The sequence below is a fragment of the Rhododendron vialii genome, chromosome 6a, assembly GCF_030253575.1.
Source record: "Rhododendron vialii isolate Sample 1 chromosome 6a, ASM3025357v1".
Taxonomy (NCBI): Eukaryota; Viridiplantae; Streptophyta; class Magnoliopsida; order Ericales; family Ericaceae; genus Rhododendron; species Rhododendron vialii.
The window spans coordinates 42,748,647-42,772,789 of NC_080562.1; the positions used below are offsets into that span (position 1 = coordinate 42,748,647).

The following is a 24,143-nucleotide window of genomic DNA, read 5'->3' on the forward strand; positions in this document are numbered from 1 at the left end:
CGCACTGTCTTCAAAAACTTTTCTCTCTAATTATTATTTTCATTTCTCTCTCTATCTCTTTCCTTCAAAATTCCAAATCCAACAAGACCGAAATGCTTGTAAGCCCAAGGGGTTGAACGGATGGGATCCTTGTTGATAAGTTACATGTGGGTGACAGGCTTTTTCTAGATGTTGCCCGGTCCACAATACATAGCCATACTTTGATTTGCTTTTTTTAAGTAATGGGTATCTCTATATCTCTGCAGTACTTTCAATATTCAACGGGGTAGCTTTTTCCTCCTCTTTTTATACTTGCTTGTTGACTCATCCCACTCAACACCACCACCCATAGTAGGTTTCTTCTATATATATGTTATGTGGATAGCTCTGGTTTCTTCTCCAATTTTCTTTGCCCACTTGAATAAGTTAAATCCCAAAGTCGATGCTAACGATCCGATTAAAGGATACTATAAGATATTCTTTGTGTTTGTGTGTTTGCATAAATATTGTTATCACGTAGAAATATTATGAATTATAGTAAGCGTAAAAACCGTACGTTTAAACTCTGACTCTAGAAAAAATTGAGTTCGTACTATTTTTCGGATCAAATTTAAATGAATTTCTTTGAACCGAATTTTGGATAACTTGAAAGCTAAATATTAGCTTTTTAATTGCAGCCGATACTATTTTTTTATTTTTATATTTTCTCGGCATTGCAGCCGATACTATTATCTGTTGTTGCAGCTTAATTACAGTATTTCAGTTACAGTAAACATATTTATTCACTTCTCGTAGAATATATGGAATCTGTGAAGTAAAGCATCATGCTTTTGAACTATATATCTAAAATACATTTCTATAACTATCGCAAACACGTACCCCATTGGTTTGCCCATGCACACGTATGGAAACATGAGTATTGATGCTCTGATGATTTTTTAAAAGTCACGATAGCATCAGTACCCCAAGTGGCAAAACTCAATTTAATTACGTAAAAGCTAAGAAAAACCTCCCTTCTGTAATACACTACTCAACTGCAATTAACATTTTCTTAATGCTCGATCACGAGTACTGGCCGTAGAAGTATTTTATACAAATATAGGGGATTTTTGCGTGACAATTTAGTTGGATGATCATGATCAATTATAGGTATTAATTTGAAGAAACATCGCATTAATAGGGAAACAAAATGAATAATGTTTTGCCGCGATCGATTGCGATGAAATTAATTGTTAATTAAAATAGGTAATAAATTACAGCTCTAGCTCGTAAAGAAAAAGGTGAACATATTTCGATATCATGTGGTGTTTTACCGGCGTGGTACCGATTACAATTACTTGGTAGACTTTACATGATACGTGTAATGAGTAATGTAAGAAGTTTTCAAATTACCCCCCAAAAAATATTGATTATTCTAGAGTTTTGCTTGACAATAATCATCAATTGACATCTCTACAAGAATCTCCTAAGGGTAAAGTATGAAACGTAAATTGGTCTTATTTGTCATCAAATCACGCCGGGATGGGCATAATTTTAAAATCCCACATCGCATTCAGTAACTTTCACACTAATACTTCATCCGTTTCTAAATAAATATCCGGATCGCAAACTTCGGCCTTTAAATAGATGAAAATTTTGAAAAAATATTTTTTCTTTACTGCCTCCCTTTGGCCCGACTTCTTCCACGCACTTCCATTTGATGTCACTTAAACCCATTGGGTCAAAGGGTACGAGGATGATTAAGTTTTACAACATTAATTTAGCTTGTAATTAAGCAACCATAATCAATACGTGGACCTATGCAATGTAAAGGAGTAAAAATAGACACTGACAGAGTTGATTAGTCATCTTTGGTAGTTAGTCTATAACTCTCAAAAAACGAACCATTCTTGGCCGACTGGGGATAGGTAGCACGGTGTTGTACATATTTGGATCGTCCGTTCGGCAAGTCTAACGGTTCAAATTTCATTTTCACCATCCAATCATTTAAGTCATTCATTGCCGAGATAAAATCTAAACCGTTGGATTGCCGAACAGACGGCTCGAACAGTGCCGCAAAACACCTTCATGGGTTTTGGCAATGAACCACCATATCTATTCGGAAATTTTTTATTCGGAGCAGTGTTACATAGGCACATATGTCTCTCTATATATAAAACCGAATACATACATATATGCTTACGTCTAATTTAAGTGAGTCATACGATACATGTGAAATTCACACATATCGAATGACTCCAAACACATTAATCATGACTAGGGCTACAAAAGAATCGTTCGCGAGAAGCTTTAGGCTCAATTTTCATCAAGGACTCGGCTCAGCTCATTAAGAACTCTGCTTGGCCCTCATTTGTCGAGGTTGAATAAAATTTTCAAGCTTATTTACTAGATAAGCTTGGCTTATATGTTAGGACTCGATGGTTTTTATAGAGTTAATTATTACTCCAACCAATCTCAATTTCTCAAATGCTCCTTTAATCAAATTAAATAATTCAAAATTCGACTTAACTCGATTCGTTTATGACCTAATCTCCCAACCATTTTCTGGCAAGGGTCCAGTCAAGTTTCTTTCCAACTAGTTTGGTCCAATTTTGGACCATTCGTGAGCCCTTTCCGGGCTCACAACAATGATCGAAATCAATCATTTATTAGAGTTCGTCGAGGACATTAACCACGCCAAAAATCACGTTGATTGGATATCGTTTGATATGATAGCGAAATACATTTTCTTCAGATAATTGTATCAAATAAATTGCAATCCAGTGTTGCACACATTTTTCTTACAAACTTTATACATTTCAGTATTATATCAAACGATATATGATCAACGTGATGCTTGGCGTCGTCAATATTCTTGATAAACTCTACAACAATGAACGATTTCGATCATTATTATGTGGTCACAAATGATCCAAAACTTGACCAAACTGGTTGCACAAGAAACCTCACTTTTTACAGTTTCACTGCACCTTTTTTGTTTTACGGAGTAGTAGTTAGTCGTAAAGAGGAAAACGAGATTCTCTGAAACAGAGTAAAAAGTGGTAAAATATTGTCAGGCCGTTACTTTTATGGGGGGTATCAGGTCCGGTGGTGAAATGTTTCTGCTTTTCCTTTCACGAGCTGTATTATTATAAATAATAAAAACAATAAAAAAGAGGAAGTTGACACGTAACACTAAACATAGGGAACAGCGGTCACAAATAACCAAAGAAAAGAAAGAAAGAAAAGGAGCGCTGGAACCTTGCATTCTTTTGTTGGAGTGAGAGAGAAACATATATAGAGAGAGAGAGAGAGTAAAAACAACGAAAGATTTAGAGAGAGAAACGCCAGATCTTCATATATTCCACAATTCTCTCGGCTTCACCGACAATTTTCTCGAGAAAATTTCGTTGTTTTCTCGGAGGAATTCGATCTCGGTTGTATGTGTTTAGGTTACGTGATCCGTTTCGTGTTGCCGCTTTGCCAGCCGGCTGGTTAATCGAATCGAATCGAATAGCGCTGACGATCCAGCTCTCTCTTGCCAGGGTTTCCATACGGTTTGTTTTTTGTCTCCTTATTCATCTGAGTTGAATTTAATCCTTATATTGGGATTGTCGTCGGCGTGTGTATGGGAGATGGCGTGTGTGTGCTTAGATTTCAATTGTGCAGTTCTTTTTTGGATTGAAAAATAAAAGTGAGATCTGAGGGATTGATAACTGGCATTGTTGAAATTGAATGCTTTTTGTATGATTGAAGCTTCTGTTGTGTAAAAATGAAGAGTTGCTTGGGGAACTAGTTGCCGAGCTGTCTGAGTTATCCTGAGTTCCAGGTATCTGCAGCTAGGTAAAACCTTGGTCACATAAATACGTGTGCGCGCGAGCGTGAAAGTCATTCAAAATCATTCCAAAGTACCGAAATTTGTGAGCACGAGCGAAGGGTCTACTGGATGATTATGTGACTAAGGGTTCAATGTTTCAAGGGCTACCGATCTTCACCTTTAGCTGAATTGATCTGATAACAGAGCTGTGTGGTGTGAACTTAATGAAAGTTAGAATGAATGTAATAAAAACAATACCATGTTTTTGGCTCGCGTTTTTTTAATCAATTTAACAGAAGAGTTTTCGAGATTTTGCGTGCTATTTGTTGCAACCAGCAGCTTCAGATCTGCTGGTTTTCAAGATTTTGCGAATTGGAGTTACTGTCTGTGGATGTAGAGGTACCTTCTGGTTGTGTGAGAGTTATGAAAGATAAGTTGAACTGAAGAGAAGTACTTGTAAAATCTTGGTTGGGGAAGTTAGAGCTTTCTCTGAGATTTTTTCGGTAAAATGCAAGGGAAAGAGAGTTATTTTTTGTCCTTTAATCCTTGTACTTCTACAGGGAAGTCTTTAATCTTTATTTACCGTGGAGATTTCAGTGAAAAGTGAGGACATTCTTATTTAGTTAACAGCCATAAAGATGTATTTTTCTCACCTCATTTTCCTTCAAGTTGGTTTGGTTTAGACCTTATGCAGCGTTACATACATGGTTTATATATGGATTTTTAGTCACTCTTCCAATTGTTTCATCGTGCAGATGAACATTAATGCTTGATGAGTATACTGTGAGAATCTCTCCGTCTTCTGAAGCTAAGGATATAGACTCCTCTTGTTGCACCTGACAAAAAATGTCAGGTATGTGCATTTCCCAGTATTACAAAAACAGAATCCATTGTTAGCTCCTTTGACTTTCGGAGCCATAATACGATCACTAGATTCTATTGTTCCTTGAGTGACATAAAAGCGTGAGTAACTGGTTAGTTTTATTTGTCATATTGTAGGTCTAGAGGGATTAGGGGCTCATGATGAATTAAGAGAAAGAAGATCTGATTTTGAGAACTCTGAAGACGAGAGACGGCGATCTAAGATTGGGGCGCTTAAAAAGAAAGCGTTAAATGCCTCCAATAAGTTCACCCATTCGCTCAAGAAAAGAGGAAAAAGAAAAATTGACTACAGGGTTCCTTCAATTTCCATAGAGGACATACGGGATGCGAAAGAGGAAAGTGCTGTCCTGGAATTACGTCAAAAACTCCATGACAGGGATATGTTGCCCCCTAAACATGATGACTATCATACCTTGTTGAGGTCAGTTGATTCTTTTGACACATAATAGCTTTACAACTATGCAGGGAAAAAAAAAAACTGTATTTCATCAGAAAACTTTCTGTCACTTGAATGGCATTTGGCTGATCCATCTAAAACTGACAGAAATTGTTCTGCATGGAATGATTTGATAAGGTTTTGTTTTTTAGAAAACAGAAAAACAGTCAAATTGATTACAATTGACAAGAAATTTTTGCTGGTTTGACTAGCTGTGTTGGCTCATTTAGTCAAACAATTAACTAGGGTTTCGGCGGACTCATGTAAATTGAAAGAAACAGCTGCTTGTACCATGCAATATAATATACGTTCAGTGTTTTGCATTGTTATGATCGTATGAGAAGTGAAGCAGCAAATGGTTTTAATTTTACAACTGCTGCCATATAACCTTATATCTGATGCTCATTCTTCAAGAGGATATCGTCCCTAGACTTCCTATGGGGTGTGGTTTGTATGTCCCATGGTACTGTGAATGGCACCCTTCTAGTATGGTGTTTATTCTATTTGAGAGCTCACCTTCACGATGTGGTCGACTTGTCGGTTATATTTGGATTTCAGCTAGGTTACCTTATGTCTTGTGCTTTCTTCCTGTTAATCACTTGTCTAAAGTTAACTTATGCATGTATGTTATGTAGATTCTTGAAAGCTAGGGAGTTTAACATTGAAAAGACAATCCACATGTGGGAAGAAATGCTTAATTGGAGGAAGGAGTATGGAGCAGACGCCATACTGGAGGTATGAACTGTACTATAACGCATGAACTCCATAATCTCAAAAGAAGATATTTGCCACTTGAAAGCTTAGATGTTATTGGGACTCACATGATAAGTCTATGATGCAATGAACACATGAATTCGTATTGCAATTAACCCATGAATACTCAGGACTTCGAATTTGAAGAGCTGGAGGAAGTTTTGCAATACTACCCTCAAGGTTACCATGGAGTTGATAGGGAAGGAAGGCCTGTTTACATTGGGAAGCTTGGGAAAGCTCACCCAGGCAAGCTCATGCGCATCACCACGATAGATCGGTACCTAAAATACCATGTACAAGAATTTGAGAGGACTCTGCATGAGAAATTTCCTGCATGTTCGATTGCAGCAAAGAGATGCATCTATTCAACAACAACAATTTTGGATGTGCAAGGCCTGGTAAGTTGATCTTTTACTGGAGGTTCTTTTGCCTGGACGACCATGATATATTACTACAAAAGCAAGTGTCTTCCTTGTGTTGAAATGTGTTTTTTTGGGTTTTATAGAGCAGTTGAAACTGGAAAGTATATGTTATCTTTCAGCTTTTGAAGCGTTTTTTGCATTAATTCTGTTTTGTTGAATTCGTCTCTATGTACAGATTTTTTACGTGGTTTGAACTAATACGTTTTTTGAGAACATAAAGTTCTGTCTGTTAAAATCTAATGCAAAATGTAGATGCCTCTGTAAGCTACTTGACATGTAAAGCATTTAAGTTACCTATAAATTACAAGAATATTAATATTGCGATTCGTTGCTTTTCTGCCTTTGATATTAGAAACTTAAACTACTGAAATGATATGATTCGTAAATTGTCTATGTTGAGTAGGCTGCAAAAAAAGAAGTTCAATTAATTTTCTGGCATAAATTTTTAGTGGTGCTCAGATAAATTAAGAGTTTTAGACTAACCAAGTAAATATATAGTAAAAAGAAAGAAATTTGAGTTTCCTAAATCCTTCAATTGTTATGGTTTTTGTAGCCCATATGCCACGTCTCTCAATAGTGATAATGAGTTCTGGCTTTCAGTTGTCGTGATTTGTCAATAAAAATCAGTTGTAGCGTGGTGTATTACATCATTGCTTGATTCTATTGTTTATGAATGGATTATTGAAATTTATATACCCAGGTGTTTGCTATTGCATGTGTTCAGAATTCTGGAAAGTAAGGTCTTAAGGATATCAATGATAAAGTTGTCCTTTCTCTAACCGCTTAGACTTTAGGCTTTTAGGTGGGTTGGTGGTCAACAATTCCATATATAACATTTCAATTTGATGTGCAGGGCATCAAGAATTTCACAAAGACAGCTGCAAGTCTCCTGGCAGCCATGTCAAAACTTGACAACAGTTACTACCCTGAGGTATCTTATTTTTCACTTTTCAGTGATAATTTTCTATTTAATGTGTGTTTTCACCTTCAATTCCCTATGCGTTGTTTTGCTTATGGAATTTGGTTTTTGTAGCTCTTGCATTCAAGGGCTATAGCCTCTTGTTTGACACCATTGTATTAATTTGTTCATATCTATTCATTTTGTCCTCTTCATTTATATTTAGACACTACATCGAATGTTCATAGTCAATGCTGGTCCTGGCTTCAAGAAGATGCTTTGGCCTGCTTCACAGAAATTCCTTGATCCAAAGACAATTGCAAAAATACAGGTAAAGGGCATTTATATAAATATCCACACCTGTTTTCTTCATCTGGACCATTGTTAGCTGACTACAAAGTCATTTTCTGAATTTTAAGGTCCTGGATCCTAAATCCTTATCCAAACTACTTGAAGCCGTTGACTCAAGGTTTGTTTTTCTCCTGATTAGGCCTCATTTTATTTCATTGACTTGACCATCTGGCTCATTGGCATTTCTTTTTGACCTCTTTCAGTCAGTTGCCGGACTTCTTGGGTGGCTCATGCACATGTTCCGCTGAGGGAGGGTGCCTTCGGTCTAACATGGGCCCATGGAATGATCCTGCGATAATGAAGGTACCCTTCTGGGGCTTTACTGTCGTTTGGTTTCTTGAATCTTTTGGTTCTAGACAAACCCTCATCGTAATGTTTATTTTTGTATGTTAGACCGTATTGCATTATATTGTGATTTGTGAATATTGATGAAGGCGATTCTGAGCAGAAATTCTTTGTTCCATGTGTAGATTGTACATAATGCAGAAGGCACATTTGTGAGGCAAATCACCAGAGTGTCTACTGACCAACAGAAAATTAACCCTTATATTCAACTGCGGCCATTGAAGGCAAGTTTCTGTTTTGATATACCGGTGTTCATAATGTTTCCATACAATGTTCTCTTTTCTCATTGGATCTATAATGTACCAGGGGAGAAGTAGTGATACCTCAACAGCGGAATCAGGGTCAGATGTTGACGATTCATGCTCTCCAACCAGACAAAGTAGCTCTAGATTTCCGCGTCTGGCACCAGTACATGAAGAAGTGAGTTCTGGAACCTTTTGGTTCACAACTTTATGATTTGCTGAATTCTAATATCGCAGATGAAAGGAAACCATGTTGAATTATGAGGAAATATGACTTACTCCTATTACACATTTGTCTCCCTCTGTGTGTGCTTGGACATTCCCATGCACACTTATGACATGAATTTGATTTCTCCAGGGCAGGGCATCAGATCCTACAGCCTACTACAGCTGCAGTGAAGATTTTAGCGAGATTGATAAAGCTAGTGACATTGACCAAGGAATGGGACATTGTTCTGATCAATCACTTAGATTCAATGATAGGGGAAATTCATCTAGTGAGGCAACACTCAATTCACAAGGTATATCTCAACCATATTTTTTTGCGTCATATCTATCCCTTTTTTAAGAGCATATCCTAATTGACTTATTTTTCCTAGCTGTTGTAATATGAACCAGGGTAGAAGTTGAAAGGCTCGATTTTATTGTGCTTTTGTTCAAGTATTTCTTTTAATCATACTGATAGTCATTCTGATATTGACCTCCCAACATTGGTTTTCATTCCGACATGGATTGGCCATTCCGATTCCAGGTACTCCAGTGGTCCATTGGTATGACACGGTCCTGGAAAATGTTGAAAAAATTAGCTTCCGTTTTGTGCCAAGAGTACTAATGTCATTCATGGCCAAGATGCTGGCATTTATTCGTAGCCTACCTTTGGAATCTTGGAGAAGGCAGAACAATATTTATCCATCTAATGTGATGGAAGGCCCAACAGAGCGCTGTCCACCGAATGCTGAAGCTGTCAGCGAAGAAGGCCGGATCCTTCCATGTGTACAGCGCCTCCAAAAACTAGAAGAATTATTTGAAGAACTGAACAAGAAGCCTGCTGAAATTCCTTTGGAGAAGGAGCAAATGCTTCACCAATCGTTGGATCGGATCAAGTGCGTTGAGATCGACCTTGACAAAACGAAGAGGGTACGTCTTGTCCTATCTGGTTGACATGTTGGTAATGTTGGAGCTTAGTTATTCTTAACTTGTGAAATTGTTTGTCTCAGGTATTGCATGCTACGGTAGTGAAGCAACTTGAGATTGCTCAGTTGTTGGAAAATTTGCAGCAGTCAAAATGCCATGTAAGTTGCGTAGCAGTAGTGTTTGTATATTTTGTCCATGATATATGCTAGTGTATTCATTAGTAGTTTTGGCTTGAGGTCAAGTAGACGTTCTGTAGAATATCGCTATTTATATATGCATATTTTGATTTTCATATATAGAGCAACCTTTGTGGTTCAATTTAAGCCTAGAAGAGTTTAACCCCTACGAATGGTCTTTAACTCTAGTTGTCCTGGAAAAGCCTTGACAACGTTAAGATACAAGGGAAACTAAAAGCTACTTCAGATGGTTATACCATGGAGAAGATGTGGTTTAGACATGCTTTGGAGACTCTCTCTCTCTCTCTCTCTCTCTCTCTCTCTCTCTCTCTCTCTCTCTCTCAGACACACACACACACACACTCATAGAATGTTTTGAATGTATTGACACTCCACTGGCGCTAGTAATTGTGGAAAAGCCGTGATAATTTTGAGCTTCTCCTATCATAGGAGAGTGTATAGGGCCTTTTTGTACTGTGGTCTCTTTTGTATACGGGCGGCATTCCCTTAATGCCTTTTGTTAATATAATCCTTTGCTTTAAAAAATATAAACAGCCTTGATAATGTTGAGGTTTGTTATTGCAGCAACGGAGGCTATTCTGTTGAATTCTCGAAGATGATTGGAATAGGAAGATAACTACACGTGTTGATTGGCAATACGCGAGTACAATACATGGAGCAATGCTTTCCTGAAAAACGTGGAGTAGTACTAGTAAATACTTGGAAAAACTGCAGGGAACCCTTTTTATTTTGATCCCTCTGTAATTTTCATTATTCCTCTCTGGTTACGCCTTACCGTTAGTGCTTGAAAGGACCTACAGCTATAGTTTTCATGGGTTCTTCTGCTACTCAGATTTGAGACATTGTAGAGAAAATGAAAATAGGTTAATGCAAAGTTTTACCATGCGGCATATTCGTTCTCTCCTTTCCCTGTTAATGCAAAGTTTTACTACGCGGCATATCCCCCATCGTTACCAGTGACTATAAATCTTGTATGGACTTGCGGATATTTTGCTATTGTAGAGCATATGAATGTTTTTCTTAATGGACCAATGTAAGGTGAACTAATAACATTTCACAGAAGGGTTGGTCCGGTTGTTAATTTTAGAACCTCTAAATTAGTCGAGGTGCACGTAAGATGGTCCGGACATTCGGTTATCAAAAAAGGTGAACTAATTACATTAGTACTAGGGCAAAACTCTAGCATTACACGGCTTTCCAGTCTGGGCATGTTCAATGATGAGTTCAATAGCTGACAATCAGGTACGAAATTGGCATTAATGTTCATCTTCTTGAAGCGGGACCATACCTTGCATCTACTGGTACTGCTTTCCCACATGAAAACGTTACAACTATTCTAGGGCAAGTTGCATGCAAATAGACAAAAGGAGAAAAAGAAAGGTTTAAAGAGGCCGTGTTTCTCTTTATGAATTACTACTATATATTCGAACCATCAATTAAAATTTTGGTAGTGTTTGTTTTTCAGTTACGTGATGTTTGTTTTTCAATTACGTGATGAAAGATCAAATGAGTTATCGTCACACGAGAGAATAAGAACTATAAAAACTATAGTGTACTCCTAAAGAAGAGGATCGAAGAAGAAGAGAACGACCAACCAAGGAGTTTGGCCAATGGGTATAATTACCATGAAAAAGTTTATATAACCTTCAAGTAGTATAATTCATAATTTTCTCGGCCTTTTCATGGTATCGGTTTTATAAGGGAAATGATTTTCACATCCCTTTTATCCATTGGTACTCATTTTTCCCTTTTATTCATGTGAAATTACTAAATTACGCACCCTAACATCTTGAGTCACTTTTGCATGTGAATGGCCATTTGGTACTTGCATGTGAATAAGGATAAAAAAAAGGGAGTGCCAATGGATAAAAGAGGTGTGTTAAAATTATTTCCCTTTTAGAATTCAATAAATAAAACAAGTAGCAACTTTGAAACAAAATTACTACTTTTTTGCATTTTCATTTTTATTCCCTTTTAGAATTCAATAAATAAAACAAGTAGCAACTTTAATTGAAACAAAATTACTATTTTGCATTTTCATATTTATTTTATCCGCTACTTGGATTTTGTAATTTTGATTCGTACATGCTTAGATACTGTTTAAGCAGTCGTGAGTGAGCACTTAAGTGTCAATATACGAGGTTTGCCGATAAAAATGACTTTGACCTGCCATAATAATCTAACTCTACTAAATATAAATGCTAACACCTCATGGTTTGATGAAAAAACAAAATTACGTAAATCTTATAAGTTTTGATTATCAATGAAAGTATATCCTGTCATTAATTTTGGAGTCCCAAAATTAATCGAGGCGCGATCAAACTCGCCCGATTGTAAAAAAAATTGGCGGAAACCATAAATCAAATCACATTAAGTCTGTTGACACAAACTTTTGACACACACAGATCTTGTACAAATCACTGTTTGGGGCCATGGGTTCCACACAAACAATTCGAGCTGTTTATTAAATGTAAAATATTTTTTCAAGGATTTCCGTGAAAAATTAGATTAATCTGATAACTATAAGTACTTGATCAAACCTTCTAACTTTTCATTACTCTGAAATTTGAATAAAAACTTAGATGATAGGATCAAACACACTATAGGTATCGGAATTAGCTGAATTTTTGCGGGTACCCTTGAAAAAATTTATTACATTTAATGAACGGCTCGGAGTATTTGTGTGTGATCCATAGTGGACCCCACACTGGATCTGTGCACACAATCTGTGTATATATATGGTGTGCGAGTAGCAGCGTTCTCAAATCAAATAGCTGGCTCTGGGCAGAAAGTCTATGAGTACATATGTTTATGTACATTCATCACGTACATACGTCTTTTGGGTCCGTTTCGGGTCTCAAATAAATTATCAGAGCCGCTCATTTTGTTTAAAATAATTTGCTAACAGTCCTTTCAAATAAGCTTAATCCAGTATCGATAAGAATGTTTACTAAACTTCCAACTTTGCTTTAGAATTCAATCTTGAATTATGGGACAAAGTTGGATGTTTCGTACACATTCTAATTGATACTGGATTGAGCTTATTTTTTGTAAGGTGCATAAACAAAATGAACGATTTCGATCATTTTTTAAGGACCCAAAACGGACCTAAAAGAGATGTACTCATTGGTACAGATAAAGATATGAAATATGTACCAGTAGCACCTCTCGGCTCTAGGTGAGGAAAACCTGTTTCCGCGTTATATTTTTAATATCCAGCTCACAGAAAAGCTGTATCGTTAATTATATTTTCTGGGGAGGAGGAGGAAGAGATCTGTGCTCCTTTTCTCCGTTTTGTTTTCTACCCAGCTCAAAAATGGAGCACAACAATCGGTTTTGCTTTTCTAGTTATCGAACTAGTCTCCTCCTACTTGTCTTCGTCCTTTCGATCTGGCTCTCTGCTTCTGCTTCCATTTCAGGTGTGTATATTCAGATACTGATATCTTCAATCGCATTATTCATAGCACTCAGTAATTGTTCTTACTAGCAGTATTTTGTGATTTATTTTATAATGTCTGTATTTACTGGTATGTGGGTTTATAATGCAGATGATGTATTTGGGGATGGAGCTTCAATCGGTCGGAGCCTCCTTCAGACCAAGACACGTAATTTTCCTTTTCTTTTTACATTCTCATCGATTAAAGGGTTGATATGTACATGACCATATAATTCTTTGACTTAAATCTTAATCCTGACTTCTATTTTGCCGTTGATCAATGGTTAGATATTTAGTTGTATGGTCAAAGATAACCTGTTTTGCTCCTGCTTCTGTATGCATAGGTACTTAGTTTTGTTTTCAGATAGGGTAAATTGACTCCTTGGTTTTTTTTCCCCCTCAGCGAAAGTCAGTAGCTTAGTAGCACGAAGCATGAGCGGAGGCACCTAGAAGCTCCTAAGGTTGGGGGGCGCCTAAGGAGGGTATACAAATTACATATAAATACGCATATAAAATATCTTTGAATAATTAACCATTGAAGGAAAAATGATAGTTATTCAGAATCTTCCCTATATTAATTGGTAATTATAATTATTGGAAGTTAGATATTTCAATTTGCAAAAGTTCTTGACTGATATGATTTTCATATTCTTAATTCTACAATGGCATAACACTCTTAAAAGTAGGAGTATAACTGCCTTAAAGGCCCGATAAGCTACCATCTTAGTTCGGAGTGAGCTCCCGTCAAGCTCCCATCTTGGGAGCGCACCCATTTTAGAAGAATCTTGCTACTAAGGTCAGTAGTGTTGGTTGTAGTTAGTGAGGTTAGAATCCTATGGTGCCAACCATTGGGCTACCACTTGCAAATTGACTCCTTGTTTTGTGTTGCCTTTTTCTGGTCCAAACTCTTGGCGATGATTCCAAAATATTCCTTCAAGAAAAACCGAAGAAATAAAGAAAACATATCTCGTTAAGAATGACATTGTGACCCTCTTTGTTGGTTTCCTTGCACCGACTTCTTGAATTGGTGTTTGGTGTCATTTTTCACTTCCGCTATGGACTTTGTTGTGTAGTTGGGCTACGAATTTACCAGGACTGTATGCAAATTTCCTATTTATGCATGCAATTTTGGTGATTAGAGGTTTTTGCAAATAAAATGTCCTGTATCTTATTCTGAAATCCACACGACACCTTATCGGGTATGTACTGGAATATGTTGTTACATGTTCTTGTGTGCAAAATTGGTAGTACTCTGGATTTGTAATTGACATCATGTAACCTTTATTATACCATCTTTGTGTGGAATCATGAGATTAAACGAACCTTATACTATGAAATCACTGATGCGAAGTGAGAAGGAATTGAATTCCAAGAATACCGGCCATCAATTTGAGCAACAAGACCAACTCCTTCGCTCCACTATTTTTGTGTTTTCTATTGCGAAATATACCATAACTTGCTTACAACGTTTTGCCAAAGCCATTGTAGCTCGTTGGTAAAAAGTTTGTTATTTAAAGTGGAGAGCAATCAGTTGATTTTTTTCCCCCCCCTATGTTTAGTACGACCTATAAATTGATTGGATTTTTATTACATGGCTGTGAATGTTCTCTTGCAAATGATAAGTCTCTTGGTATATCCTAAGTTGCTAACATGTCAACATAACCATATGAAGAATTCGTATCTAGATCTTTTGCATATGTTTGTAAACTTGATAGAACTTGGTTGATTTGGGTTGCAACTGTTGTAATCTGTTGGAGAAGTTAGCATCTCTAAAGAATGATCTAATACTATCTGGCGTTGCTTGATTTGCAGCTTGCCCTTCAAATTTTGAGTATTTGAACTACACTATCATCACAAGCCAGTGCAAAGGACCGCTGTACCCCGCAAATGTCTGTTGTGCAGCATTTCTAGAATTGGCTTGCCCTTATGCTGCTGAACTGAATGATTTAACTAATAATTGTGCCACAATCATGTTCAGCTACATCAATCTCAATGGAAATTACCCACCCGGCCTCTTTTCCAGCGAGTGCCAGGATACCAACTCCAAGGTCGGTGTTATGTGCCCTGCAACTGCGCCAACACAAACAGCTAATGACAGTGGGACGAAGATCATATATACTCCATCCCCTTTGGTTGTGCTAACAACAGGCTTCCTCCTACTGCTATTGCGATTCTTCTGAAGGCTTATCATGTTATTTTCTCCATACATTGTTCTGTTTTGTTACCCTTGTAGAAATCGCTGCTTCCAAATGAATGTCTAGGCCACGATTTTCCCTTTCACTGGCCATATCTGCCGGGATTGCCCTTTTTCAATGGTGCTAAGAGCTAGTATTTGCTTTGATTTGTTGATTACCTGAGTAATTTATTAACACAAAGACTTGTGTAGAGATTAGGCTGATACTGTGTTTAAGATTCTGGACTTGGGAAGTTATTTTGTAAATTTTCCTCCTTTCCGAAGGTGGTTTATCTTGATTCTCGTGTTATATAAGTAGACGCAAAGTATGTAAATATATACTTCTGGGATTGGGGTGCAAAGGCTGTGTGTTTGATCATACTTGGTAGAATCCATTTAGAATTTCTGGCTCTAAAGGGGAGCCACCAAACAACGAAAGTCCATTTAAGGTTCTATATGGGTTTTGTGCAAGAGAAGTTATGGTTTGTAGCTTTGTAGGCAACCCTTGCTTACTGGAGAATGGAAGCTTTTCATTTTTGAAGTTGCTAATGAACTATCACGCTGAAGTAGTTCAAAAGGGGGAGGATGTTACGCACAACATAGACAAACCGAAAGTTGTCGATGATAGACAGTTCTTGAAAAGAAGGCAAATCGGAAAAGTAAAAAAAAAATGTCACTTTGGAGGTTCTCCAAACAAGAGTATTTGTAATCAGGATTGGCCTCCCTCCAATCTACATTCGGTTTATTTATGTTGCAGATTCAATGGTGGTGTTTGGAATGCAACATGCATTACGTCGTTTTTATAACATCGGTTATAAAATACTCTATCTGTCCCATTTTTTATAGTCCTTTATGAAAAGACATGTAACTTTTAGATAAATAAACAAAGTACTTTTGTATGTGATTTTTTGAGTTTTTTCGCACCAAATGAAATATCTAGATTAGTTCTTTTATTTGGTGCAAAAAAAAATTAAAAATTATGAACGGAAGTACTTTATTTTTTGTTTTGAAAAGTGCACGTTTTTTCATAAAGATCTACTATTATTTTGGGACTGGGGAGTAATGCCTATTTTGAGGTGAGTAATCAAAGCCGTGCAAATTCATGACACTTGTAAGATGAATGGACTAGAATTGTTCTGCTAAACTAAATGGACAGTAGGCTAAAGACAAAAGTCAAGTAGTATTTTAGTTAATGTATGTGAGGAGAATGACGCCTATAAATTCGTAAAAACATAAGCTTTAGTCTATTTAGTCCATTTAATTTAGTGAAAATGCACCATGCCCACTCGATAGTTACAAAATAGGTGAGTGGTTTTCAGTTTTCACATTCTCCACTTTCTTTTTTTTAAGTATATAAAAGTCTCCATTTTGGTGAACACATGCTTTATGTGTATTTTTTAAATACTAGTACAATTTACCTTACTAAATAAAATAACTAAAGAATGTACATTTCTTGAATAGGAAAGACTAAAAATCTTTAGAGAATAAATTCTGCCGGACAGAGGGGGTTTTCTGCAGTATCCCTGTGGGTCTTATTCACGCATTTTTTTGGGTAATTCAAACCGTGTATCTTGTAAGACCTGTAAAAATAATATATCTACGGAAAAATCAGCTTGTCTGGACATTGATAGCTATGTCAAAAATTGATTTCTAGACGAAAAAATGGATTGCCTGGATCTGTCAACTGTTTTTTAAGTTAAACTGTTCACAACCGTTCATTTTTTCGTCTAAAAACACAACTTTTAACATATCTATCGATGTCCGAATAAGTTGATTTTTTACGTAGATACATTATTTTATAAGTCTTACAACATACATGATTTGAATTATTCAAAAAAATGCACCAAGAAAACCCACGTGGGGTACTGGCGGAAAACCCCCTCTGTCTGGATGAGTCAGACAGAATTTACACTCAAAATCTTAACCCATATGGTGATTAAGGCATGTCTCATGCATGAATCTTCTTGTTAACTCATACTACAAGGCCCGGCTAAATACAACTGCGAATTTACTACATGTAGCCAATTCATAAAAGGAAATTCCAAAAATTTCCTTTTATGAATTGGCTACATGTAGTAAATTCGCAGTTGTATTTAGCAGCACCCTACTTCAAAGCTTTGCTCAAGTTTTAAATTGAGAAGTGAGATTGGTTCCAATAAATTCATACAAAATTTTGCTCAAGCTTTGAATTGATGAGTGAGACTGGTTCCAATAAATTTAACGACAGCACGCGTTAGCTAACCCAAATATTTGAATTATTATTATTACACCATACCATAACAGCAAAAGGTGTGAAAATAGCCGGGACCCCACCAACGCAGTTATCTCCTTGTATTGTTGCAACCGACTTGTATTTTTGCGCTAAAACCTGTCCCTTTCGTTTCATCTGTTTCTTGATCATGACGCTGAATAAAGTTAGATAGGACATATTAAAACCATTAAACAATATAGATATATATTCCTCTCTCTCTCTCTCTCTCTCTCTCTCTCTCTTCGAGATTCATCGCGATCTTCTCACCCTAAAATCATTCGTCTTCAATAACGAGTGATTGATTTCCCATACTAGTAGTAATACCAGATCGATCGAGGTCGTACGAGCTCGATCGCAGCTTTTGGATCCGCTCTTTTATACACAGGTCAGAAATTCCGCTAATTTTATTGGTTTTCTCTCGCTTATTTTTTGTGCGTCTTTATGTTTTGCGAAAGCCGGACCTTTTTCATCTACGCATGAATCTCTCTCTCTCTCTCTCTCTCTCTCTCTCTCTCTCTCTCTCTCGTTTCTTGAATTTTCTAGTTTTGGAGGAAGTATTCAGTTGTGAGTTGTATTGGAATATGTCGAATTACGCTGTGAACGAAGTGTAATTGATTTTAGGTGTGGAGTTAATTGATCGTTTTGTTATGTCTTATGAGATTCGTGATTATTCCTCTTTGGTGTGTAATTAATATGCATTTCCCTTCTTGTACTCTTGTAAAATCTAGGTTTTTGGTTGTTGCATGCACGTGTTTGGAGCCCCGCTTGATCTTTCTTGACATTTCGTTTCGACGAGCCTCGATTTTGTGATTTGTTTTTATCACTAAATGCACGGTTCTGTAGCGCTTCCGCTAAACTAATTGGACTAAAGCCCATGTTTACACATGCTTACTAACCCCAGAAGTTCTTCAGTATGCTCACCAGTCACCAGTAAGGGAACACATGATAGTTTAAGGTTGGCTTTGTCGTACTAGGCACGCCGTGTGCATGTAATTAGGCGTGGCCACGTGGGGATGAAAGAATGAGTCTTTACCATCAATATCTCCAGACACGCAGTCTTCTTTATCCTGTGAGCATAGCGGCGATCAGAAAATGTGAATGACAGTTGAAGCCGACTTTACCTTGTTTTTATAGTTCAATGGTTGAAGTAGGACCAGCTATCTTTCTACCAGGTTAAGTAAGGAATAGTGAATGGTTTTGCAGCTAGGATGGGCTTCTTCTTATCAAGAACTACAGTAGTTCGAAAACATTCGAACTTTTTGTGATGCCCCATGTTTTGTAGTTAGACTTTTATCGCTTTGGCTGAATGTTGAGCACTGGAACTTGGTAGCATTGGATGAATGTTGAGCCCTGGAACTGGTTTTACTCTTGGAGACTAAGTGTCGAACCTTTTTTTTTTTTTGTTAAATTTTACCAAACAAACACGGAGGATCAAGGAAAAACCTTCCATTTACGTGCACATAACGCCTAATTCTACTAAAATCTGCTCCTAAATGTCAAGATGTGATGTTGGGGTTCATCCTTATGATGTTGAATGGAGAATTGGATCATCTAGTTTGAAAATTGTTTATGTTGAAAGTTCTTTAACATCCATCTCTTCCATATTAGTGCAGCAGCCCAGTTTTGTAATGTACGTCAAATTGTTTGGAGTGAGTCTTCTATTGTTTGCTTACTCATGATCTCCAGATTTCCATCATTGTGTTTTGTCCGGTACTGAGTGGCACTAAGTGCGAGTTGAATTTTTATCTCGTTGTTTTTGCTGATTCCTTCTTGAATCATGTGGTCCAGGATTCTAGTCACAGACCATGTCCTATGAACAAGCGGAAGACGCTGAACACATGGCAGATGAATACGAAATGGAGGATGTAGATGACGACATGGATGAAGAGTTCCGTGGCAGAGAGATGGCCGGCTCAGACTCTGAAGTGGATGAACATGACTACTTGGTTTGTGATTTTACTTTATATTGTTTGAACTCTAGTTTTTCATTGTTATACACTTGACAACTGCAAATTTTACCTCCTAGTGTTCAATATTTCGTTATTTCCTCTTTACTGGTGGCTCTGTTTGGATTAATGTTCAAATGTCTTTTCAGTCAAGCTTAGGATATGTGAATGGCTAACTTTTTTGGTACTGTTTAGAACAACAAAATGGCAGACACTTCTGCTGCTCAAGCTAGGAAGGGCAAAGATATCCAAGGAATTCCTTGGGAGAGGCTTAATATCACAAGGGAGAAGTATAGGCAAACTAGGTTAGAACAGTACAAGAATTATGAGAACATCCCTCAATCTGGTGAGGGGTCAGAGAAAGTAAGCCCATTGGTCATTTTTCTCAGCTGCTGTTGCTTTTTTACGACAAAGTATCTCAGATGCTTTAATGTTTGGTTGCCATGCTGATGTAAACTCATTAACTCCTCATGTTTATTTTGTGAATAGGAATGCAAAGTTACAATGAAAGGGGGTATGTATTATGACTTCAGACGTAATTCAAGATCTGTGAAATCAACGATACTTCATTTCCAGGTTGGATGACACTCTCTTTCTCAATTAGTATCAGCTGCAGAATTTGATTGTATTATGCATGGAATGATGGAATGTCATCTTATTTTTCTCTCCTTCTATAAGGATCCATATTGCATTTTCAAACTATTCTTCTTCTATTTTCGAGTTGCAAAACTTTCATCACATTTGGAATGTGACCTGCAATGGTATTGAAAATTACTAATTGCTTCCTAGCTTTAGGTCCAATGTGTCAAGCCTTTGGTTTTGTGCTTTTCTGAATTGGTTTTGGTGCAAACCAATACCTGCCTCCATATCCCTTGTGTTTAGGTGAAGTATCTACCCTTACTTTCTCTGGTTAACCTTTATGTTGATTTAGTGATCCAAATCTGAAACCCATGACAGCCAGGATGTAAATGCTGAATGACGTTAGAGTTTCTTGGAGGAGTAAGCATGAATTGTAAAAACTAGTTGAACGCTGTCCGCAATGCCTTGGAAAGTGATGTGTATGTGCCGCATACCACCAATCATATGCCGGCTTTGTAGAAGTTGTGAGAGATATGGGACGAATGTTGGTTTACAGTCCAATGGTGTACTTCAATCGTAGAAGAGAGTCGTTAGTACGATTGGGAGAAAGATACAACGTATTATACCATGAATGATAATACCTTAGTTTCATAAGGGAGAGAGGCTGATCAATGAGAAGCCCGTTACTTTTGAAATTCATTAACATTGTATTGCATAGTTTTGGACCTTTTAAGAACTAATGCTTGTTCTTACATTACCTTTGTCATTCTTGTTTATTGATATTATGTGCTGCATATGACTTACCCAAGCCCTTAAATCGTGTTGGTGATGGACTTGGGTTAACTGATACTGTAAGTTTATGGCATTACCTAGAAGCGAATATTGTTTAGCATAGTTGACTGACAGAAATTTTGTGCTTGGCGTTGCAGTTGAGGAACTTGGTTTGGGCTACGTCAAAGCATGATGTTTACCTTATGTCGCATTTTTCTGTTACTCATTGGTCTGCATTAACTTGTAACAAGACTGAGGTTCTCAATGTTTCTGGTCATGTCGCACCACATGAGGTGATTCTCATGATTCCCTCTTTTTTGGCTTGCTTGCATTTCTATCTCGATCTCTCTGTGTTGTGTGCGTGTGTCTTGATGAAAAAACTTGTATTTTTGTATATTGGTCTTTCTACGAATTAACTCAATGTCTTTGCTCCATATAGAAACATCCAGGAAGTCTACTGGAAGGATTTACGCAGACCCAAGTAAGCACACTTGCAGTAAGAGATAGGTTGCTTGTTGCCGGGGGATTTCAGGGAGAACTCATTTGCAAGGTAAGTTAGTTGAGTTTACTCGTGATATTTACTGAAAGTGAGAGAGTTCAGAAATTAGTTAGCCTTCGTATGTTGCTTGCATTCCCACTTTTGATGTCAGAGACAGAATTTTGGTCTCTGTGTTATTGCACTTGATGTATGAGAATTTATTGTTTTCAAATTCACCTCTAGTTTTTCGTAATTAAATCTCTTGCCTTCTCACGAGCCTGATACGTTTCTCTTTAAAATGTTTAACTTAATGAAATTAAGTTGATTTTCTGCTTTACCTCTTGTTTTTTGTACGTCAAACTCGCCTTCTCACAGGCCTGATAAGTAGTACTCTGTGTAAAAACCTGTGAACTGTATGAAGTATCATGAAAGTAACTACTGAAGAAGAGGGAACTTTTTCAGAATGGTGTAGGGATTTGTATATTGATATGGAAAAATTATGTTTATACCTTTTTTAGAAGTCGTCAGTTTTGTGTTAGTCTGAATACGGGCATTGACGAATCACTCCTTTTTTGCTGCAGAATTTAGATAGACCTGGAGTTTGCTTCTGCACGAGGACAACATACGATGATAATGCAATTACTAATGCAGTGGAGATCTACACCGCTCCAAGGTATTTTCTTTTGTGCCCGTGTTGGTGTTAGGGGTGCACACCGGCCTGCTAGCCTGCCCAACCCAGCCCCTTTTTTCAAGGGTTTAGTTAATGGGATGGCCTTGGGAATCTCTTAAAATCAAGCTCGGCCCGACTTGATAATATAATGACAATGACGTGCATTATATATTTATGCTATAAAAAAAATTAAGAAGGAAAAAAAGAGGCTACTACTATACCTGTATATATAGTATATAATACCGGTTTTTTTAATGTATATATATACATATAGTCCTTGGTCTTCGAATAAATATAATTATTATGATTGTAAACTCTAATTTATAATAGTGGGGATGATTAACTTATACTTGGACACTGTACTTTAGAAAAATAAATGGGCTAGTTGGACGGGCTTGGGAAAGGACACTTTAAGAGAGCTGGGCTTGGGAATATTAAATGAAGCCCGATTATTAACGGGCCGGGCTTGGGCATGCGCAAGTCTCATTATTATCTAGTTCAAGCCGGGCCCAAACCTGGCCTTGCCCGATGTATGTGCAGCCCTAGAACTTGGTGGTGTCGGGATCTATTCACGTACTGAGGATGAATCTTATGGTACTTTTCCCCCCCTTTTGCCTAACAGTGGTGCAGTTCATTTCACGGCTTCCAACAATGATTGTGGAGTTAGAGACTTTGATATGGAAAAATTTCAGCTTTCTAAACATTTCAGGTTTCCTTGGCCAGTGAATGTAAGCCTCTCTCCCTCTCTCCCTCTCTCCTGCTCCCTCCTCCCTCTGTCTTTCTCTCAGTACAGTTTAGACATGTTAAAAAGTTCTCATCTTTTTGGTGGCAGTAGTTTCCATCATTTCATTGTTGTGATTTATGTTTGGATTATGACAATATGAACTGCCACCTGCAAATTCTGTCAAATGATTATCCGCTTATTTGAACTTTGAGGTTACAGTTTTGCATCGTGGCACAGCCTATTTGTATAAGGTGGGATAATTTTAGATATGGGAAAGAGAAACTAAAGAAGATGGATTTGTTTCTTCTTCTTTTCATCTCCCTCATCCCCGAGATGCGTCTTCACTACGGGGCTGAGTTGAAAATGTAAAAGGAGAATTTGATATAAAAATAAGCGATTTTATGCTTAATTTTTTGCAGCTAAAGGTGTATCTTAAACAACACTAGAACAATCACTTTTTATTTTGTCTTCTGGTGTGGGGGTGGGAATCCTGGCATTACTAGGCAGCTGCTTGCATCTTGCTTCAGTGCTGGTGATAAGGCCACATTGAAGTGGTAATTTTGAATTTGCAATTTAGATTTTTTTTTTTTGCAGCACACTTCCTTGAGTCCTGATGGTAAGCTTCTTATAATTGTTGGAGATAACCCAGAGGGTATGTTGGTGGACTCCAGGACTGGGAAGGTAATTTGTCGTTATTGCTTTCACCCTCTCCATCTTCTGAAATTTTTTAGTAAGCAGTGAAGCCTGAAAAGTTGGTATAATTTTAATTTTTATATTTTTGCAGATGGTCACGTCTTTGGTTGGTCACTTGGATTTCTCATTTGCATCAGCATGGCACCCTGATGGCCTCACCTTTGCTACTGGGAATCAGGACAAAACCTGCCGGATTTGGGATGTCCGAAACCTATCCAAGTCAGTTGCGGCTTTGAAGGGAAATCTCGGAGCCATCCGATCGATTCGCTACTCATCTGACGGTCGTTTCATGGCAATGGCAGAGCCTGCCGATTTCGTCCATGTTTTCGATGCCAAAAGTGGATATGAGAAGGAACAAGAGATCGATTTCTTTGGCGAGATATCTGGCATGTCTTTCAGTCCTGATACGGAGTCGCTCTTTATTGGAGTGTGGGACCGTACATATGGTAGCCTTCTTGAGTTTGGCCGACGAAGGAATAACTCGTACCTTGATTCTATCTTCTGAGTGGGTGATTGGACCTCTCTGCAAATAAGTGTGCAAATAAGTGTGCGAAGGGGGGCTCTCTCATTCTACCATCTTAGTTTGGCGTAAAAATGTAATTAATGTGTTGTGGGATTTAGGTTGTTAGTGTTCTTTTAGTTGGAGTGTTCTGTTTGGAGTGATCATGAGTCGTCGGAGGGAGGTTTGTACAGAAGGCTAAGAAGCGTTGGTCATGCAAACAGAGAAACTTTTAACTGGGATTCTCGTAGATGTGTTATTTCATGCGAGTCCTGTTTTTGCGCGTCTTTGTGAACCCTGATTTATTTTGGGAACTTATCTTTTCACTTCCTTTATCTGAACTGGGGAAAAGTCATGTAATTTGAGCAACTTGTTCTCTCTTTTGTACTACTGCTGGAAGAGAGCTTCTTCTTCTCGTCTTTCTTTCAAATGAAGGGTGTTGAATGACTGTTCCATGAATCAATGTTGGCATCATGGCATGTGTTCTT

At 37.5% G+C, this 24,143-nt stretch overlaps 3 protein-coding genes across 5 annotated transcripts; all 3 read left to right on the plus strand.

Moving 5' to 3' along the window:
* Positions 1–3,190: 3,190 nt before the first annotated feature.
* On the plus strand, positions 3,191–10,325 carry LOC131329694 (phosphatidylinositol/phosphatidylcholine transfer protein SFH13). 2 transcript variants are annotated; one of them, XM_058363005.1, is made up of 15 exons: positions 3,191–3,515; positions 4,531–4,628; positions 4,775–5,078; positions 5,729–5,828; positions 5,978–6,244; positions 7,122–7,199; positions 7,393–7,497; positions 7,586–7,635; positions 7,721–7,820; positions 7,988–8,086; positions 8,169–8,282; positions 8,463–8,625; positions 8,850–9,241; positions 9,322–9,396; positions 10,000–10,325. In XM_058363005.1, exons 2-15 carry the CDS (start codon positions 4,622–4,624, stop codon positions 10,018–10,020), a joined length of 1,875 nt encoding a protein of 624 aa, XP_058218988.1. In that variant the 5' UTR covers positions 3,191–3,515; positions 4,531–4,621; the 3' UTR covers positions 10,021–10,325. The 2 variants fall into 2 exon arrangements, with proteins under 2 accessions (XP_058218988.1, XP_058218990.1); XM_058363007.1 differs by having other exon boundaries at positions 8,856–9,241.
* A 2,280-nt stretch (positions 10,326–12,605) lies between these two features.
* LOC131329768 (GPI-anchored protein LLG1-like) lies at positions 12,606–15,343 on the plus strand. Its single transcript, XM_058363148.1, has 3 exons — positions 12,606–12,854; positions 12,984–13,040; positions 14,684–15,343. Exons 1-3 carry the CDS (start codon positions 12,752–12,754, stop codon positions 15,049–15,051), a joined length of 528 nt encoding a protein of 175 aa, XP_058219131.1. The 5' UTR covers positions 12,606–12,751; the 3' UTR covers positions 15,052–15,343.
* A 2,145-nt stretch (positions 15,344–17,488) lies between these two features.
* Positions 17,489–24,114, plus strand: LOC131329712 (uncharacterized WD repeat-containing protein C2A9.03-like). Of its 2 annotated transcripts, XM_058363054.1 has the most exons (11): positions 17,489–17,680; positions 17,839–17,916; positions 19,084–19,241; positions 19,437–19,604; positions 19,731–19,817; positions 20,750–20,884; positions 21,031–21,141; positions 21,651–21,742; positions 22,362–22,467; positions 23,058–23,144; positions 23,248–24,114. In XM_058363054.1, exons 3-11 carry the CDS (start codon positions 19,101–19,103, stop codon positions 23,659–23,661), a joined length of 1,341 nt encoding a protein of 446 aa, XP_058219037.1. In that variant the 5' UTR covers positions 17,489–17,680; positions 17,839–17,916; positions 19,084–19,100; the 3' UTR covers positions 23,662–24,114. The 2 variants fall into 2 exon arrangements, with proteins under 2 accessions (XP_058219037.1, XP_058219036.1); XM_058363053.1 differs by lacking the exon at positions 17,839–17,916.
* Positions 24,115–24,143: the final 29 nt, after the last annotated feature.

Bases quoted from the DNA above. Each gene is read 5' to 3' on its own strand.
- LOC131329694 (XM_058363005.1), top strand. The intron at 9,242-9,321 runs GTACGTCTTGTC...TGTTTGTCTCAG, and splicing joins ACCTTGACAAAACGAAGAGG to GTATTGCATGCTACGGTAGT. The intron at 9,397-9,999 runs GTAAGTTGCGTA...TTGTTATTGCAG, and splicing joins TGCAGCAGTCAAAATGCCAT to CAACGGAGGCTATTCTGTTG.
- LOC131329768 (XM_058363148.1), top strand. From the start codon at position 12,752: ATGGAGCACAACAATCGGTTTTGCTTTTCTAGTTATCGAACTAGTCTC. The intron at 12,855-12,983 runs GTGTGTATATTC...TTTATAATGCAG, and splicing joins TGCTTCTGCTTCCATTTCAG to ATGATGTATTTGGGGATGGA. The intron at 13,041-14,683 runs GTAATTTTCCTT...CTTGATTTGCAG, and splicing joins CCTCCTTCAGACCAAGACAC to CTTGCCCTTCAAATTTTGAG.
- LOC131329712 (XM_058363054.1), top strand. From the start codon at position 19,101: ATGTCCTATGAACAAGCGGAAGACGCTGAACACATGGCAGATGAATAC. The intron at 20,885-21,030 runs GTGATTCTCATG...TGCTCCATATAG, and splicing joins GTCATGTCGCACCACATGAG to AAACATCCAGGAAGTCTACT. The intron at 22,468-23,057 runs GTAAGCCTCTCT...TTTTTTTTGCAG, and splicing joins GGTTTCCTTGGCCAGTGAAT to CACACTTCCTTGAGTCCTGA.